At 38.8% G+C, this 20195-nt stretch overlaps 1 protein-coding gene across 7 annotated transcripts in view; it reads right to left on the bottom strand.

The window, feature by feature from the left end:
- Positions 1–1033: 1033 nt before the first annotated feature.
- Phf20l1 (PHD finger protein 20 like 1) overlaps positions 1034–20195 on the bottom strand; it is a 69383-nt gene continuing 50221 nt past the window's right edge. For all 7 annotated transcript variants that reach the window (XM_052747919.1, XM_052747921.1, XM_052747922.1 and 4 more), the window contains 7 exons: positions 16221–16385; positions 13625–13806; positions 12324–12423; positions 10541–10736; positions 7366–7717; positions 6059–6221; positions 1034–4284 (listed from right to left, as the gene is read on the bottom strand). In XM_052747919.1, the coding sequence (XP_052603879.1) occupies positions 4142–4284; positions 6059–6221; positions 7366–7717; positions 10541–10736; positions 12324–12423; positions 13625–13806; positions 16221–16385 (1301 nt within the window). In that variant the 3' untranslated portion in view covers positions 1034–4141. The remainder of the gene's footprint in view (positions 4285–6058; positions 6222–7365; positions 7718–10540; positions 10737–12323; positions 12424–13624; positions 13807–16220; positions 16386–20195) is intronic.

Below are 20195 nucleotides of genomic sequence, written 5' to 3'. Positions count from 1 at the left end.
GAGAACGACACTTATCTGTGATTATAAGGATAGTAAAGAATGGAGTTAGGAAGTGACTGTGCTACATTCTCCTCTAAGTCCCACGATCTCACTAGCCACATAGATTGACTATAGTACCAGGCATGCTTTCCTTCCTGCTGAGTGGCCTTAAGTCCAACTACACAGTTGTCAGTTACTGCCAAGATAAAAGTCTACTCTAGTATGTTTAGGGGTATCTTGCTGTGATGTTATTGTTGTGGTTCATGGGCATTGCAGCAGGGTAGGATTACTGATTATTTTCCTCACTTAGTACCTTGCATAGTACTTAAAAAGTAGTGCACAAGCAGGAGGCTTTCAGTATTCTTTTGTTGAACTTTTTAAAATCTTGATTATGTTCTAGAGAGGTTTTCCTTTGGCCATGTTTGAGTCTCTAAATGTTTCTTGTATTTGAATGCTCATCTTTTCTCTATGTATGTGAAAATTTCAATTGTAATGTCATAAAACTGGTCTATATGCCTTTTAAAATCTCAAGTTGCCGGGCGGTGGTGGCACACGCCTTTAATCCCAGCACTCAGGAGGCAGAACCAGGCGGATCTCTGTGAGTTCGAGGCCAGCCTGGGCTACCAAGTGAGTCCCAGGAAAGGCGCAAAGCTACACAGAGAAACCCTGTCTCGAAAAAACCAAAATAAATAAATAAATAAAAATAAAAAAATAAAATAAAATCTCAAGTCTTCTATTCCATATATATTCTGAAGTTTGGTTCCTTGATCATTTCCCAGATGGACCTTGTAGCATGGAGCAGGCTTATTAAGTGTAGTTTTCTAGTCTGGCAAGGAGAGGTTTGAAGACTCAGTATGAAAACAAAGCTAGAATGGCAGAGGCAAGCAAAACTGCCTCACACCGCCATGACCTTTAATGGGTTCCCAGCAGGCTCAAGGAAGACAGCATCATTGTTCTGAGGAATCACTACACGTGGTGATGAAATGGCAGTTAAATGCTGACTCTGCATGTCAAACATAGACTCATAGGATGTTATTAACCAAGGCAATGACAATGGCAGCAGATTCGCTTTATTAGGGCAGAAGCAGTATGCTTCAGTTTGAACATGTGAAGTATGCACATTTTAGTATGAACATGGAGTTGAAACAGGTAGGAACAGGGGCTTACCTGAAATTCTAAGAATAACAAGTTTCCTTTAAGGAGAAAGTACATCACTTCAACAGTCAGTTGAACCACAGACAACCACAGGAAGTACAAATTATATTTGCCAGAAATTAAGAGGAGGAATCCCTCTACCGAGGCTTGTTCTCTTCTGTCTGTCTGATGAAACATTATCTTTGAAGAAAACACCCCCTCCAGTTCATTGCTCACATTTCAATATAATGATTTTAGGTAAAACTAAAAGGAAAAACAAATCTTACCCGACACTTCTCACCATCAATTTGCTTCTCCAAAGTTAATTCATTCTCTCAAAGAGAAGTTCTGCCCTCTATAGCTGCTAATGGGCCTCGCACAATTGGTGGTAGGCTCCATAGTAAACTGGGTATGTGCACATAATCTGATATATCCTTTAAAGATCTAAATTTAAGAATTAGCTTTCTCATTGATTACAAAAAGCAAGCAGAAGATTTAACATGTTCTGTTCATGAAGTACTCAATGTGCTGAATTTTGAAATACAGGCTTAGTGTTGATTTCTGGACACTTCCCAAATGCTTGGGAAGGAAAATGTTTTGTATTTGGTGTTTTCTTGGATACTGGAATCTTTACATTTTATTATGACACATTCTTGTCATGAGAGTTAGGTCTCAACATGAACTTCACTACTGTTTTGTGTATAATTTAAGCACATAGCCTGCAGAAACTGTACACTGCCGTTTTAGTAAGCCTGCATTTGACAGTGATCCTGCCACATGAGGTGAGATGTTGACCTTTCCTCTTGTGGAGTCCAACTGGCACTCCACATTTGGAACATTTCAGACTTCTGTGGTGGGGACACTTAGTCTATACCACAACACTGTGCATTACTTTAACCAAGGTCACCAGAACTGAGAAGCTGAGTATAAATGAATGCAGAGCTCATCTGCATATATGACACGAATCAAGGCAACACCACAATTCACAGGCTAAGGACATTAATGACTCCATTTCTGAAAAGAAGATTTAACTTCAATGTCTAAGGTTCAGTCAGAGCCATTTTAAAACACAAATCAACAATATTGTATTGATCGTGAAACACAGACATTAGTAAAGTCACTTCACACATGGCACTGTTATAGGCACTACTTTTTACTTTAATATGTAGATTTAAGCAATCACCCCACAGTGACTTCTGCTAAAGCTTTCATCAGTAGGATCTTTGACAAAGTTTAGATATCACAAGTAAATACAGAGGGCTATACTTTATGTATGGTGATCTTTGGCACATTTGTCAGTTGGAAAATCTCAAAAGGCAATAAAAATATTTCTCAATGTTTTGCACATTCTTTTAATCTTCACATCAAAACATAAGGCCGCAAAAAGGCAAGCTGAAATTTTTAGGATATGTGAAATAGTTTTAATAGAATTTTACATACAGTACCTTACATATAGAACAGTGTGTTTGCAAATTTAAATAATATCTGAATGTACAGTGGCATGAATTCTTATCAAAGATAAATTCAAGTTCACTGTCTATCAGTTCTAAACGAGTTTATACAGATTGCTAGAACTGATAAACAGAATGAGGCAAAAAAATATTCAAGTGTAATGTCATCAAATAGCCTCCTCTTAACAGTCTTTTCTCCCTCTTTTTAAAAAAATTTCAAAACCTGTACATACATTTTTAGTTTTTAAAAACAGTCTGTTAAAAGGTAACATTTTATGTTAACCACCAATTTGTATAGTCTATAGTAATAAAACTAGATATGTGTGATATAAATATGTGTTGCTTATGTACATATGTACGTTGACTACTTAACCAAGCAGACTCACTGACGCATACCTGCGCACATAGCACTGGGGGTGTACACAACTCACACCAGGACTGGCAGACAGGAGGACCTAGGCTCAAAAGTCCAGCAAGAGCTGAGGAAGCAACTTAGTTGCCTTTGGTTTCATAAATCTGTCCATATATGATCAAAGCTAGAATTTTTGAATGCATATTTATCTTTTAAAATAAAATTTGTCTTCAGAAATGAAGCTTTCCAGTATTCCACTACTAGCAGTTAAAAAAAAAAACTACAGCCACAGATTATTTTGATATTTTTGTCACTCCTCATCCCAGCTGAGGTTTATGTTTTTGTTTTTGTTTTTTTTTTTCAAAAGGCAAACACACCAAACGTATCCAGGATCAAACTATATGCTGAAGCCTGGATACTGCCACTCAACTTACACATAGCACATAGCACGTGGTGTACAGGATTGTATGGGTTAATGGCATTGTGTAGGATGGATGGAAGGACTCCTGAAATATTCAAATCCTCTTTCCAGCAGTATCAACATTTGGCACATGGGGCCCTTCTGTAAGCCACTTTGTTTTTAAAGAAAACAATGCCCGCAATAAATTCCAATTATTTGGTGGGTTTCTTAAAATACATTCATAATGAAGTTAGAATTCCACAATTGTTTCCCCCAAAGTGAGACTTCCATTGTCAGTTTTCTGATTAAATACATTCATCACTCAAGAAATAGCTCATGATCCTACAGAAGTTTAAATAACCTAAGTTTCTTTGCAGCTGTATCCAACTGCTGAGAAAGCAATTCTTAGAGCAAATGTGTAGAACTCTCCAGAACTTGAATTTCCTTACAGTGCTGTTTTGGCCAAATGCTGGTTTATAAACATGGGTATCTCTTCTAAAATATATATAAACACACCATATTTCTCTATGGGTATCTTGAGCTTCAGGAAAGCAACTGTAAGAATCCTGCCAATTCCATTCCTTTAGTATAGCTTGTATTCTACACTGATTCTTGATAGAGATGCCATCCTTTGCAGCTTACTCACTCATTTTTAAATCAGCTTCCTTGATAAAGTTGTCTTCATTTTCCTTCCAAGATGCCATACTACTGGTGTCACAAATCAGTAAGTGACCAAACATTACTAAGCTTTTTGACTCTCCACTTAGCAATAAAGATGTTTCAACCGAAGAAAGACACATTCTTGTCACCGAGTGTTTACTGTTGTTATACAGAGCAAAGAGTTGCAATTTGTTGTACTTTGCCCATGTCAAGTAAGAGTTGTTTGATGTGGCGTTTAAGTTGGGGCAGTCTTGCAAGGGGATCTGGTGGCTCTAATTCCCCTGTGAAATCAAGCCAGCTTTCCAGAACTAGGAGAGAGAGAGGAAAATAAGTTAATTGGCATTGAGAAGAACAGCCAGGAGATAACCAACTAGAAGGATGGAATGGTGACTGAAACAAACAGTTCACTTCCCTCTTTCCAGAAGGCCAATGCTCTTAATCATTCCACTTGCAATAGCTTGAACCATTCTGGGTCATCTTCATCTGCTATCTCAGACACTTTCCTCCCCGAAATACTGGGGGATTGAACCCAAAGCAGCTCTTCTACCACTGAGCTACATACCCAGATCCATTCCCTGCCACCCTACATGTACATACACACACATATATGTTTCATTTAGGATGTCTTCCCTCTGGTATATGTAATATGCATTAGCACACATACACATTCATTAGTATGTCTCATTCACTCTCTTCTGAAACAGAACATAACAGTTGCCAAGCCTGCCCAAATAATAATTTAGATATAAATCATTTTTACTTAATCTTTTCCTTTGTGTGCATGTGCTTGTGTGCAGGAACATGATTGTGTGTGCATGTGACGGTCAGAAGACAAATTGGATGTTGTTCCTCAGACACTACCCACCTTTTGTTGGAGACTAAATTTCATTGGCCAGGAATATTGCCAAGTAGCTAGGCTAGCTGGCCAGCAAGTCCCAAGAATCAACTAACTTGCATCCACCACCCATCTCATCATTGCCAGGATTACAAGTGCATGCCACCAGACCTGGCTTTTATTTCCATGGCTTCTAGGGATCTGGACTTAGGTCCTCAGACTTCTAAAGTAAGTGCTCTACTATTGAGCCATTTCCCCAGGCCGCATCTTCCTCATTAACAAAAGAAAGAGGTAGCAGTTTCTCAGTGTCCTTTCCAGGATCACTACTTTATTGAAACATTTAAAAAATATGCAAGTGGACTAAAATACTGGGTAGATCAATCAACTACATGCTCAATTTTCATTGTTTCCTTTTAAAAAAAATCTATTAAAAATATGGAATTGTCAAGCTACAGTTTTATGTTTTCAAAAACCCACACTAGACAAACTAGTTCTATCTAATGAAATTAAAATCAAATCCAAGATGCTTCTGAGACAGGTATTCGCTTCCAGGCTTAAAGGAGAGAAAGGCAGAAGTACAGTATGTCTATCTTAGCACAATATAATATTTACAGGGAAAGGGTTAAAGAGTGGAGGAAGGCTATGTTCTATGAGGTCAGGACAAAATAGTCAAACCAAAGGAAACATATGGGATTGAGATTTCTGGAATTCAATTTATTCTAGTTTCTCAAATATAAAATGGGAGTATTTTTTTCTGGCTACTTTTCAGTTTCTATGTGATGATAAAATTTACAAAGATGTGAGAGAAAATTATTTGAAAATTTGCATACAAACTTATGGTTTACTTGCTTAATTTGTAGGAATTAATTCTACTTAACAGATATTAGCCAAAGTGGAAATGAATATGCTTATGAATATGCTGACTTCAAAGAAAATATTCTTCAATGAAACTAGCAAACACTCCCCAAATATCCCATATTGAACCAGGCATATGGGCAGTATTTAATAAATATCCATGTTAAGAATAAAACAAAATGGATAAGAAACCACTACCAAAGATAATTCTGCCATCCTGTAATGAGCCTACAATACCCTGTATATACTAATACAGTGTAAAGGAAGAGACAGAGCTCAGCAGGCAGGTGGTGTATCTGTAGTTTGCATCCTACAACTTAGTTCCAAACAGCTTCTTCATAACAACATTACACACAAGATAGTAGTTACACCTGAGCTCTTGGCTACATTACCATCCACTTCTTTTTCTATGAGGTCCATCCTGCTGGTGACTTCATTCTGCACGTTTTCTATGTGCGTAAGGAGATTTAGCTGCCACTGAAGATGTGAGTCTCCTGGGCCCTCTGTGCCCTTTTTCTCATTATAAACAAACACTTTGTTCCCTGAAGCTGGATTCTTCTCCAAAGGACCAGTGAGAAAAATAGAACAGAACAGAATAAAACAAAACACAGACAGCTGGATGAAATGCTACTTCAAAATGGGAAGGATAGAGCAAAACCCATCACCCTACATAGGCAGGCACAAAACAATCTGACTCTGAAAAAGTCTTCAGAGAAAGTTCCTGCACACCATCAAATTCCAAACTAAAGGTGCCACTTTCCTCCTCAATACCTTCCAGAGTGTGCCCTACAGGAGAAGGTTTCAGTAAAATGTGCTAAATAAATGAAAACATTAATTCCATTTCATAATTGGAATGACTAGTAATGAGGACCATTTTCTTCCTCAATTAATTTGAACTGGTGACATAAATGGAGTGGAGGCAAAGCAATGACTGGGAAAGATCAACAAACTATAAAAGACTGGTTTCAAAGTTCAGTTAACAATAGATTGGCCTTTACGATTGTGGTTATATCGATGAGCTAAAGGAAGGTAGGAATCTTTTAAAAACCTCAGAATGCAAACTGTTTAAAACACACACATAAAATCTGGATTTAGATTTGCCAAAGGTAATTAGTTTCATAGAAGGATATTAATTTGACAAAATAGTTTATCATAAGTTTCATGAAATATAAGCTTTCCAGATTCAGTTGTGAACTTCTGGTGATAACTTTAAATGCCAGAATAATAAAGAACTAGTTTTAAAGTGGCTTTGCTAGTGGAAATAAAGTATTAGGACCCATTTCAATCCCAGTGCTAAGCCCAACAAACAGGAGACATGTTTACAGACAGTTACTATAGAATGGGATTGATATGCAGAAAAATATGCTACAGATTTGGAAGGACAATGCCATGCTTTGTCCAAAACACATTAAAGGAACAAAATTATGATGCCATATATACCCAAATGGTCCTACAGAAACTCATTTTTCCTTTTGATATTCAATGTAGCTCATTAATTTCTGGAGACATCTAAGTGTTCTTATGAACTTTATGGTAGCAGTTGAATGGATTATAACAACTCAGTGTTTACATGGATAATGTATTGTGGTGGAGAAAAGATAAAACAATCTTTAAACAGGTATTTCCATATTAATAAAGCCCAAAGACTAGGTGTGTTTACTGGTATCAGCTCCTCCTCTTGTTCTATGGGAACCATTACCTTCTCTGACATTCCACGCTCTTTTGCTAAATACAGATGGCTTTTATCTCCCATGTAGAGTTCGCCATCTTCTTCAAAACTGCTAGCATCATCATCATCCGAGCTTCCAGGGTCTGTGAGAGACTGGCAGTCCTGACTAAAGCTTTGTGGCTTTTGATAGCTGTGTTCACTGGTTATATACGTTTCTTCCATTTTCAGGGGAGGTTCTTTGTGGTTCTGTATGTATTTCTTTCCCTCTGAGTTAGCTATGTCCTGAAGTGTCAGTTTTTTCTCTGCTCCAGCTACTATCTGATCTTGGTCTTGTCTCTTCCCAGAATAAGCCCAGAGACGAAGGTCAGGATGATGTTTATTCCTTAGAACATAAATGGAGAAAGAATACTTTAGGACAAGAATGGCAACAACCTAAAAATCGTAATAAATTTAATAACCATGTAAGAAAGAGGTCAGGATCAAAGACAAAGTTGTTCTTAAGTTAATTCCTCTAGCATTTCATCCAAAATTCAAACCCTCTCAGTTTTAAACACTACTCAGAAAATCAACAATTAACTGAACACTGTTGACTAATGTCCCTGTTTGATATACACATGTCTTTATAGACTTCACTGTCACTGTATGATACACAAACGTTATGTGAGCATATTTTATAACCTTTAGTCAATAAAAAAAAGCCATCTCACTTCATGAGAAAAGTACTACAATTAAACACATAAAAAGCAAGTCTATTCCACTGTAGCAATTATAAATGTACTAATCTTGCGGACTTTTTCTATACATACAAAATTATGCAAAGGAAGAAAACAAAGAGCTGGAGAGATGGCTCAGCAGCTAGCTAAGAGCACTTCCTGTTCTTGCAGAGGACCCAGATGGTTTAGTTTCCTACAGGATATCAGGTGGCTCACATCTGCCTATAACTCAGTTCTAAGGGACTCAGTGCCTTCTTCCGGCATACACTTGGTGTATATACATACATGTGGGTGCTAACACATACAAATAGGAACAAATAAATCTTTATATTTTGTGTTTTTTAAAGAAAAGTATACTTAAAAAAATTTATACAAGTAACCAGTCATCTCCTTTTTCCTAAACAGCACACAGTGGGCATCTTGCCACACCAATATACACAGACTTTCTTTATATAGACTTTAATACATAAATGATATTAATTGCCAGTCTAGTCCATCTCATCAATTCTCCACTCAGAGATGTGTGTGAATGTGTATCATTGCACACAAGTCAGAATACTGCAGTCAGATCAATTTCTAGATAAGGAACTACAGAACAGAATATATTTTTATTTTAGCTACTATACAATTGGTCTCCTAAGAAGGTTCATTATTCATACCCTGACTGTGGTTTACAGTAATGTTCAAGCAAAGCACAGCTCTGCTCAGAATTAAGTGCGAGGCATGAAGGTATGACTCCTCCTAAAGGCTCGGTGATGGCTGAAAATTAATAATTTCTAAATGAGACTCTAATTCATTTTCTTCTAATATTTATATACCCTTTTATAATCTCTCAGTTTATAATCTTTTATCTTTTAAACTTCTAGAATTTTAATATCCAGAAAATAGGCACTTAAAATTCTCAATCAGCAGAAGGCATACTAGGAAGACACCTAGTTCTTTGGCTCCAGTCTAGTGGAATGAATCCTGCCAGTTTGGAGAGGTGACATAACCCTCTGAAAACCTATGCCTAGAGCTGGGCCTGGTGGCACACACCTATAATCCTAATTCAGGTGGACTTCAAGATCCAAGGCCTACCTAAAAAGAACGATGGTTTCAGTATACATGCAATGTACCAAGAAGAGCAGGCTCAAATCTAGCCAGCAAGCAATGATGGAAATGAATCTTCTAGGGAAACTAGCTGTGAAAGACCTCTATGTCTAGGAAATCATACTTCATTTAGGATTATGCTTTAGTATAGCTGGTCAGAAAACTAAAGAGAGGAAGGGTATGCCAATAAAATTCCTGTTATTCAAGGCCTTTGGTCAGAGGCAGCAGGAAGAAATTACAGCATACCAGAGGCTAATGTTCTGCTTCATTAATGGGAATGCAGTTATCAAGTGTGAAGAATGAACCAAAAGAAGAATGGGGCCACAGAAAGGAAAAGGTACAGAAACTTCTCAGGTGAAATGAAGCTGCCTGGATAAGACAACAGAGTAGGCAGAAGAGCAAGTCAAAGGTCAACAATCTCATGACTCACAGGACAGGATGCAAAAGGGAGGAAGAAGTGGTAAATCTTGGGAAGAATGAGCAGACCATCCACTGTACATCAAATAAAAGGCTCTTTCCTTTATTCTTTAAATAACTCTCATCTGGCATTCGAAGGAAATGAGCATAAGCCCTAACATATCCAGATATCTTATGTAGAAGGACCTGCGTTTTCCTTAAACCAGAACCACCTGAGGCTAAAACATCATGGAGCACAGCAGCAAAGGTGATCCAGAATCTGTTGCCTCTCTCACCCTTTCTGAGTCTTAAGCTGATTGAAGAACACAACACCCTCATCGAATGAATTCATTACACACCATTATCAGAGAATGAGAACAGACTCACCACATCAGCTGCAGTTGGCTCTGTGCACAGAACATTAGCTCTAAAATTTCTTGACAGAGTAGGATGTGAGCCAGGTAGACAGAGCTTGCCATCCAAACAGTTGATTAGTTTTTCTTACTTTTAAAAAGTAGACTTCTTTTAAATATTCTGTCTTCTGAAGTACTACTTTGGACCTCCAAAAGACTACCTGATAAACTATCTTACAATCTGTGAAGAAACATAGTTTTATTTCTAAACCTCCCCCAATAAAACAGTAATTTAAAAAACCTACTTAAATTTGTTTTTTTTTTTTTTTTTTTTTTTAGTTTGCTTTTATATTTATGGTTAACTGATGTTAGGCTTTTATGCCTTAGATTTGTTTCTGATTTGGGACTGCAGAGATGGCTCACTGGTTAAAAACACTTGCTGCTCTTGCAGAGGACTTGGGTTCAGTTCTTAGTACCCACATGGAGGCTCAGATCTGTGTATAACTAGTTCCTGCGGATCAACCCTCTCCTTGTCTCTATAGGCAACATGCCCATGTGATACACATATATAAACACAGTCAAAACACTCATACACATAAAATAAAAATAATTTTTAAAAATTGTGTAAGGCCATGTGTGACTCAGTTTACTTACTTTAGTATTCCAATCTTCAGCTGTAACCCATGTAGTACTTCAGTCACACCATAGACATCAGCAAGCAGATGATGTGTGGAAACTATCTTTTTGGCATTGAGATGAGAATAATTTTCTTTTAAAAAAGACAACCCATACATTCTTCCATTATTCAACCATTCTTTATCGTAACGATATTTTGCACTCCATCTCTGACCTGCAGATGAAGTTGAAATTAAAATAATAAAGGATCCTACTTATTCAGATCCTTCCCACTAATGTTCCTCAGTGAGTAATACAGGTTCTACCACTAAAAGTGGCCTTCAAACTGCAGTAGACAGCATGCAGTAGATAGCTTAGCACTTTTGGTGTGCATGTACATGAGAAGGAATGCCACTGAGGGTATGGTCAGTGGTAGGTGACACCTGCCAAGGGAACCCTGATGTACTATTTTTAATTTCTATTAACCAGTCAGCTGTCCTCTAAGATGGCTGGCAGAAACCACAGGTCTTTCTTTCACTAACTTGCTTATACCCAGATGAAGCAAAGCCATAGTTAAGCAAGTAAGGATCCCGTCTTCATGGCAGTGACATCACAAAACCCTATACTATCCTAGAGCTTGATACTAATATATATCAGATTCTCTTACAATTAGATGCTCCTGTGTATGTGTAACTATGAGGTTCATGAATAGTTTGACTCAGTCATCTTTATATAGTGTTTACAGATAGAAGGTATCCAATAAATGCAACTGAATGAACAGTGAAAATCTACTTTTGTTATTGAAGACCTATAATGAATAGCAAATGTTTATAATATAAGCAGAAACAATAAATAAATGTTTATATTCACATAGCTCTGAATAATTCTTTCTTCATTATTTGCATGTGTGAGGCTACAGGTTATGCTTCTTTACTATTTTTCAATTCAGTTTTTAAGACAGGATCTTTCATGGAATATGGAGTTCACTGATTCGGCTAGACTGGTTGGCCAACAAAGCCCAGAGGTACTTTCTGTCTCTACTTCTACATTGCTGGGATTATAGGCATGCCCAGCTTTTTACATGGATACTAGAAATCAGAAAGACTGGTCCTCCTATTTGAATGAAAGCACTTTACTGATGAAGCCATCTCCATTTCCTTTTCTTGATTCTTATACTTTTTTTTGTTGATCTTTCTGTGGGCATGGGAACAGTACACTTGCCTAATAACTAGTTATATTCTGCCTTGGTAGCTGTAACTATACTCTACATGTAGAATGTGGTGCTTGGCACAGAGGAAGGCATAACAAAGCAAGTACAAAGGATTAGGAGTTTCGTTTCAGTCTGCTACTTAGTGGTGCCTCTTTAGGCACAAACATGTGACTTCCAACATCTAGCTGCTTCATAGGGAAATAAAAGATATAAACAAGGCTCTCAAATCCCATTTGTTCTACAATAAACTGGGTATGTAGCACTACCCAAAACTTCTTCAAAACTCATCAGATGGATAGCAGGAAATGAACATTGGTTCACTCAAATCAGCATAAATAAGCCCAGCTAGAAATCAATACACAGGAATAGTCAAAAGCTAGCTATAGGATAAAGCCATGATCTCCCTTTGGTAAGGTGGTCAGTATGTCAACATGTCTACATAAAAGTGTTTGTGCAGGTGATTACTATGATAGTCATGCTGTAACAGGCAAAAGTCTCTTCAACCCATGTTATGGCAGAGGAGTCTAGCTAACCAAGAAGTGCAGGTGCTCTACACAGTGGCCATACTCTGGAGTCCGCGTCACACAACCCACACGGGGCGGAGGGCCTCACCCGGAGGGTCCCGACAGATGTAGCAGATGTACTGCTCCGGAATGCTGTCCTCCAGGAGCCCCATGCACACACTGTGCTGCCAGCACAGGCACTCTTCACACTGCAGAGACAGAAGAGACCCATAGTGCTGGCTGAAATGACACCCTCCGACCAGGACAGGAATGGCACCCTCAGACCAGGACAGGAATGGCACCCTCAGACCAGGACAGGAATGGCACCCTCAGACCAGGACAGGCAAGGCAAGACACACAATGCTGCCTTTTAACTAGCGTCCTGCTTTCTGGCACCGCCAGTTCAAGACCTATGTGCCATAAGAAAAAGTTATGTTCAAGATGAATTTTATCATTGAAATAGTGAACTATTTAAAAAACTTTTACATTACATCTATTAAAATACACTTTAATAAACTACTTAAGAGAAATCGCCCCTTGTGTTTCCTACTGATTCATAGGCAATCAAATCCTAAAAACGCCTATTGAAGCAAATCTGTAAAATGTCTGTGCAGTGACACTTAATGTAATACTCATGGTAAAATTCTAACTTTACAGCACCTTTATTTGAGAACACCATTGACAAAGAAGGCGATTATTTCCTTTATTCCTGTAGCCAATGCCTCCTAATTTTCCTACATATCAACACAAATATGGACCATGCTTCCTGATATCTTAGAGACACCCTTCTTATAAGGAGAGGTTGTGCCAGGTGGTGGTGGCACATGCCCTTAATCCCAGCACTCGGGAGGCAGAGGCAGGTGGATCTCTGTGAGTTCGAGGCCAGCCTGGGCTATAGAGTGAGCTCCAGGAAAGGCTCCAAAGCTACACAGAGAAACCCTTTCTCAAAAAACCAAAAAAAAAAAAAAAAAAAAAAAAAAAAAAAGGCAGGGAGAGGTTGTTAACTCTTGCAACGAAGTTCTTTTTTCTTTTGGGAATTCTGGACACTTGAGCTTTGATTCCCACTCCCCAAAGGGTAACTACATATTGCTGATTATTAAGTGTCAGTAAAAGCCATGCTATAGTCAACCCTACACTGTGGAGGAAGACCCACCTTAAGGGCCTTTGAACATTTCAGCATGAAGGCCTCAATCTGCCAACAGATACCCTACAAGTGGACAGTGATACTCACAAGCAAGTGTCTACTTCATTCAGTGGAGAGACTTCCTAACCAGTACTGCTGGGATTGAAAGCATGGCAATGTATTAGCAACTAACTTGTGAGGATGGCCAATAACAAGGGAAAGTGCTCTGGTACACCTACTCAATACCCAAATGATACAGAACTGCAGGGCACAGGCTGACCAAGTACCTGGATCATGAAGCCATTCTCCTCATCCATTTCACAGATACAGCGCACAATCTCATTAATAGCATCATCTTCATCCTGAGACTCCTCAAAATTAGTTGAATCAAAGTCTTGGTTATACTCATCTCCACTCAGAAGCAGGCTCTCTGTGGAAGAGTCATCCAGAAATTCCACATCCGACAAGTCTGGAACACATGAAAGTGCATACCATTTCCATATGTCACTTACCAGAAAGAAAGGAGCCATGGGAAGTGGGTATAAGCATTTCAGCAAAGCAAATACACGTGAACTGAGTACCTGCCTCTGGACAAAACCTGATCATCTTTGAAGGTTTTGTAGTTCTGGTGCTTTCCATCTCATATATACACACACTGCTGAAAGTAATACTGAGTAGCCAGTACTCTTCCTGCTAACAGAGGTTATGGCTAAAGCTGATACTGACAAAGAAACCTATTAGTTTCTCTACAGTTTGCAAACTTTTTGTTCGTTTGTTTTGAGACAGGGTCTCTCTGTGTAGCTTTGGAGCCTGTACTGGAACTTGCTCTGTAGACCAGGCTGGCCTCGAACTCACAGAGATCCACCTGCCTCTGCTTCCTGAGTACTGGGACTGAAGGCATGTGCCACCACTGCCCGGCTGCAAACTTTTGATTGAATGTTCACAAATAATAACCCTTTTTTGGTTGTGAAAGAATGAATTTTATTATTTGTACTATAGAGTTAATAATCTTTTAATCAACTATCAATGCACTACATATGGCAAGCATTATGTCAAGCATTTATATACAACATATAATGTGGTTGAATTGTGCAGCCAGGTAGTGATAAAGGCAATTAAATATCAACTGCTTAGCAGGGCATGGTGGCTCACACCTTTTATTTCAGCATTTGGGGGCTAAGGCAGGATGATCAAGAGTTTGAGGTCATCCTGGGCTACAAAGTAAGACACTAAATGGATGGCAATCATAATATAAGAATAGATTTTAAATTATGCTATTAAAAGAAAGTAGCATGCAATTAATATAAACATACATGGTCCAAATATCATGTTTCATGGTACTGGCACAAATAATTAATCCACCAGAGAATCTTGTTTAAATAACTGACTCACAGTATTAAGCATATGCTTGGCTTAACTTGGGGGAGGAGCAATTGGATCACTGTGTTGCAAGTTACATAAGGTCTACAAATCAGTGTTCTTCTTACACTATCACAGAAGAAATCATAGGGTAATGATTCTGAGCAGCTTTATAAGACCTGCTCCCTTTATAAGAACTGCTACCCCTCAGCTATCATTGCTATGTCCTAGGACAGAGTTCTTAAAGGACAGCTTCCAGATCAGCAATGCTGGCATCACCTGGAAATCTGTCCACAGAAACTGAGGGCATGGCTCTAAGAATGTGTTTAACAAGTTCTCTGGGTGGCTATGTCATACGTACGCTGATGTTTGAGAACCTCTGCCTCTCTCTCCAAGCAGGGTAGGTCAGACAAACAATAGGGTATAGGCCTGTGAGTCTCTACTCTCTCAAGTTTTATCACTCCAGTTCCATCCCCTGCCTACAGTACCCTTAAAAAAAAGCCCACCTGCAGATCCTAATCGCTCATGAGATGGGTGACATTGTAAGCTTCCCAGAGTCACCAAGCTACTGTTCTATCTTGACAGGATCCTCCCACAAATACCAAATACTTCTGTGCTCTGTGGTTGGACTCAAGACTGTAATATTTTAAAGGCAAGGATTATGATGTGCACATCTGGTCCAGTTAAAAAACCATTGGACCAAATGGAAAGAAGAAACTGTGCCTGCTGGTAAAGAGAATAGCGGGAAGAGAGGGACTTTTTCTTAATCCTCTCTCCTACCTCAAACTTTTGGAAATTAAGATCTTGAAAGTCACAAGTTACCTATTTTTAACAGTAAGGGAAGATGAGTTAGGCCTGGAAAGGAGTAGGCAGCTAACAGGTCATTTCCTGCATTTCCTGACTCTGGTCCCCACCATGGTGAAATTCTCTTCTCAAGCTATTGATAGCAGAGTTTAAGGCAGGGAAGCTTTTCCTCCTCTGGTGTATAGTCTTAGAAAGAAGAAACAATGCTCATCAACCACTACTGGCAGGACTAGACTTGCAGGGAACCTGACAGGCTGCACCCAGGGTTCCTTTTAGTAGACCTCTTGTCTGCATTGATGTAAGGGTGCCCAATTCTTGATTTTGCTTAAATCACTGTGATTACAGGTCCAGATCTTTGGTTACAGATGTGTACGTGACAGGAATTTAAATAATAATTTGAAGACTGTGGCACAGACTTGGTAGAAAAGGGACTATCTTTAAGATAGATTTTTCACTGAGTTTTATAACACAATTGGACCCACATAATGATTTAAACAAGTGTTTGCCTATTGACCTATAATATGTGGATAATAATAAAACGTTATTAGTTGGTAGTGAAAAACACATATTTAAGTCTAATGTTGGGATCTTCCTATTGGCTTATGTAATTACTGTCAATTGTGAGGCTTCCTTGAACAGCAACCCAAGAAGTATACTTATTCTCAGTTTCATATTAAGGAATCTCAGGTCTTATTTTAGCCACTACACAGTCACACATACTTTCACCACTAAGATCAACGGACAGAATTGCCCTCGGGTACTGATAAGCTGTAGTTTTCTCCATGAATGTGCTTCGTGCAGCTAGAGAACTCCCAGAAGATCGAGTTAGTGGAGAAGAGCACCTTTCCAAAAAGTCTAGGGAACTGTCCTCATAGTCTGAATAGTCTGCAACATAAGAAACAGAAAAGACACATTAGTAAAGTTTCAAGCAACCAAGAGTCACCACAAGTCATGATGGCACACAAAACAACCACACAACCACATTCTCTGCCATCTTTGACCAGCTAGATCATTATGCAGCTGACAAATATGTTGGTAAGAAAGAGCAAAATCAGTAACTCCATATAGTATAGACAGTTGGGACTGCCAGAATCTACCTGACATCAGTAAACTCTTACAATGGAGAAATGATAAATGGTCATTTCTACATTTCCCTCCATTATATTCACAGCTCTATCTGCAGCAAGAAAGGTAAGAAGGAATTAGCCTATTCTTTCAATTAGATAAGAGATTCTCCCAGTTGTCTGGTGTAACTGTAGTGATAATTTAATCAATCTTACACAAGCACACATAAGACAAACCTCTGAAGGAAATGAACTGGTATGTCAAAGATCTGCTGTTCTCAGCCTGGGTAAGTCATACAGACACAAGCAAGAAGAGACATTCCTTTCATTTTAGCAGGGACAGAGGAAAAGATGGACATGTTCAGGAAGTGCATACATGTGGACAGAGAGCAGGTTTTCACCTCCTGTGTCTTTCCTCAACTGAGCATGACTAGGGCAGGTCTGAGAATAAATAGGTGGAGAGGGAAGTTCATTGGAGCCCAGTCGTGACAGTACTGGTAGCAACTAAGTTCAGTCTTCCATGTATGCTCATGTATGCTCATGCCCTAATCCCTGGAACCTATAAACACTTAAGTATCATGGCAAAGGAGAATTCAAGGTGGAGATAGAAACAAACTAATGGGCTGTCTGCAAAGCAGGGAACAGGCTATCTCTGGGGCCCAGTGAAATCCTACGGGCGCATTTCAAAATGAAAAGGGCAAAAGAATCAATCCAGTTAAGACTTGACTGGCTGATGCTCCTCTGAAGAGGAGATGAGAAGACTAAAGCCAAGATACAGCAACCTCTGGAAGCCAGAAAAGCAAGGAGCATTGACTACTTATAGATTATTTGCTAAAGCCTCCAAAAAGGAATCATGGCTTGAGATTAGAGAACTATTTTTGACTTCTGACCTCCAAAAATTGAAGATGGTTTGTAAACCACTGTCTAGGAGAGCTTACACAATGATCACCATACAAACTAGAGTACAACTAACCTGACACCAATTAAGGACTCTCTGTCAAGATGAGAGTTTAAGTTGTTTGGTGTGCTAATTCTTAACACTCTTGAAACTTCAGTGAATGGGGTTTGGCTGCTAATGCTATTTTATGAACCAAAGGATCAAGGCAGAATACATTAAGTACACTGTTCACAACAGTCCACTGTCACTGGCAAAGGCAACATTCACACTCAGAAGTCCTGGTAGACTGATTCCAGGAACCTCACTCTTAATCAATAACCTGTAAAAGGACTAGAGTTTAAAGTGTGTGGAATGTCTGGTTGAACCCAGGTTTCTGTCTACCATCCTGGTATATAGAAAGTGGGAACACTGCCAAGCCATCCTGCTGCTGCCAAAAGATGGAGCGGTCTTTACATAACATGGCTTCACAGCAACTGAGCCATCTGCATAACCCCACATTATCATCTGGGCAATCATGGAAACAGTAATTATTACACTAAATACCGTGTCTACAACTGCACAGCATTAACCTCAGTTAATCCTGAAGCTACTCAGGTGAAGTAGAAAGTACAGTAACCATTTCAGAGGAGAAGAAACTGAGACATAGGAAATACAAATGATCTGTCAAAAGTTACTCAGCGGTAAATGTTATGCCCAGGAAATGAAACCTATAACCTATAATGACTGCTCTCTGAGCAAAAGGAAATGAAGTAGAGACCAATACTATAAGAGGGAAAGAAATCACAACTTGATGCTGAAAAGCAAACACAGCTGACACTTACTTGGTCTATACTATATTAACAAATAAATACAATGGCTTTGCATTCTACAACCCACACACATTCCCACTTCAATCCCCTCTGGCTATTAGGAAGAAAGTCTGCTATGCTGCAAGGGTTAAGTGAGAATACCATTACTGTTTTTCTTTGATCCCTCCAGCTTTGGGACAGATTTTCTAACACTCTTACAGAACTATCATGCCTTCCAGGCAGACATTTATATGTGTGTCCTATCACTTACACTAGGTACATCAATTCTTATGTGTAAGCTCACTGAAGGAAAATCCTTCCACTGTAGTTTTGGGGTTTTGGAATCTCTAGCTCTACTTTCTTTTGATCTCCAAGGCCTTTAGTCTCACAGTAACAAACACATGAAAGAGACCACCACGAAGGAACAAAGCTAAAAACTAGTAAAATGTCATTCAGAAATCCTCAAAAGGCAACTTACCATGCATATGGTAGACACAATGCCAGTTTTATATCTTGAAAAGCAGTTCTGGTAAGAAAAGCCTATGCTAACCCACTATTGCATGAGATGATTATAAAGAGCTACTTAAATAAATGACTACTTTCCTAATGCCATCTATACAAACAGGTAAAAACAGGACTTTTCAGTATACCACTAGAGACAAGTGGAAACTTGTTCAAGGCAGGAAGAATACAGGCTGAAGCAATCTTTAGAGTAAAGGAAGCAAAATAAATAACCTAGCTTCATGGTTAAAATTAAAAACTAAGACTGAAGCAGACTGTGCAGGCTTGAATCTGATTTTCACTACCTGGTAGCTATATGAATCAAACAAATCATTGCTACATTAGCGATAAAATGCAACTATCAGGCTGCACTTCAAAGGAGTAACATGATAAAATAAATTCATGTAAATGAAATCCTCAGATACTGTTTGGTACACAAAAAATAAAGCAGGACATGCAAAACACCATTGAAAGGTAAATAAAAGAATTAAAATCTCCCACTGTGCTAATGTTAGATTCAAACAGTTTAGAATAAGCCTTATATAGCAATAATGTATACAGCAAAATTAGCAGACTCTGCTAATCTTGACCATCCTCCCTCCCTCCAGGTGCCACTTCCTCCAGCTCACAAATCCTCCATCCCCCACTTGGCCCTCCCTCTTTGTCTCCTTTCTCCACTCCCCCAGCTTTTCTGTCTGGTACTGAACGGTGGAGCCCACCAGTGCACTGACACGGAATCTGACGCACACATAACCAGTTGTTGTCGCCGCCCTGAGCACCGAGGCCAGTTCACTGATCCAGCAGATGCATCAGCAAGCTGACACTTACTCAGGTGCCCTCATTAGTTATCCATTTACATGGCTCCATTTTTTCCCTAAGCTGGGGTCATCTCAGGTTTGTATCCTACAGTGTTATACATGAAGGGACCAGGACAGCATGGGGGTGGGTAAAGAACAAGGGGGACAAAGGGGTGCCTAGGATGCACAAGATTCCCTGGGAAGTGGTTTTAAGCTTGTCAACCCCACTTGGAATCTGAATCTTCAAATTTATTCTGGCAGTTTTAGAGTTAGAGAATGTGAAAATGCCATATTCTGTAGAAAACTTGGATTTGCAGAGAGAGCTGGAATCTGAAAAATCTGCCTTTTATTATCTACTATGATACCTTCTGCCTAAATTTACGTGTTAAATTAGTTTTATTGAAGGTTTAATGTTTATCAAAACAAATCCTGCTCTGGGAACAAACTTAGGTCCTCATATTTGCAAGGTACAAAGTATACTGACTCAGTCCTGTCTCAATAAGGAGTTATGAATAAATATATCATTAGTTTATATCATTATTTATAATTTGTTTTCAAATTCTCAGTAAAATGTCTTTGGATGTAGATGGTTTATTTACTATATTCTTTCCCTCCCTATTTAGGAGATTATACCTTATCCTACCATT

Source organism: Peromyscus californicus, unplaced genomic scaffold (genome assembly GCF_007827085.1).
Source record: "Peromyscus californicus insignis strain IS unplaced genomic scaffold, ASM782708v3 Scaffold_20__1_contigs__length_68692818, whole genome shotgun sequence".
Lineage (NCBI taxonomy): Eukaryota > Metazoa > Chordata > Mammalia > Rodentia > Cricetidae > Peromyscus > Peromyscus californicus.
Note: the sequence above shows the minus strand (reverse complement) of the source record. Positions and strands in the feature narration are given on the sequence as shown.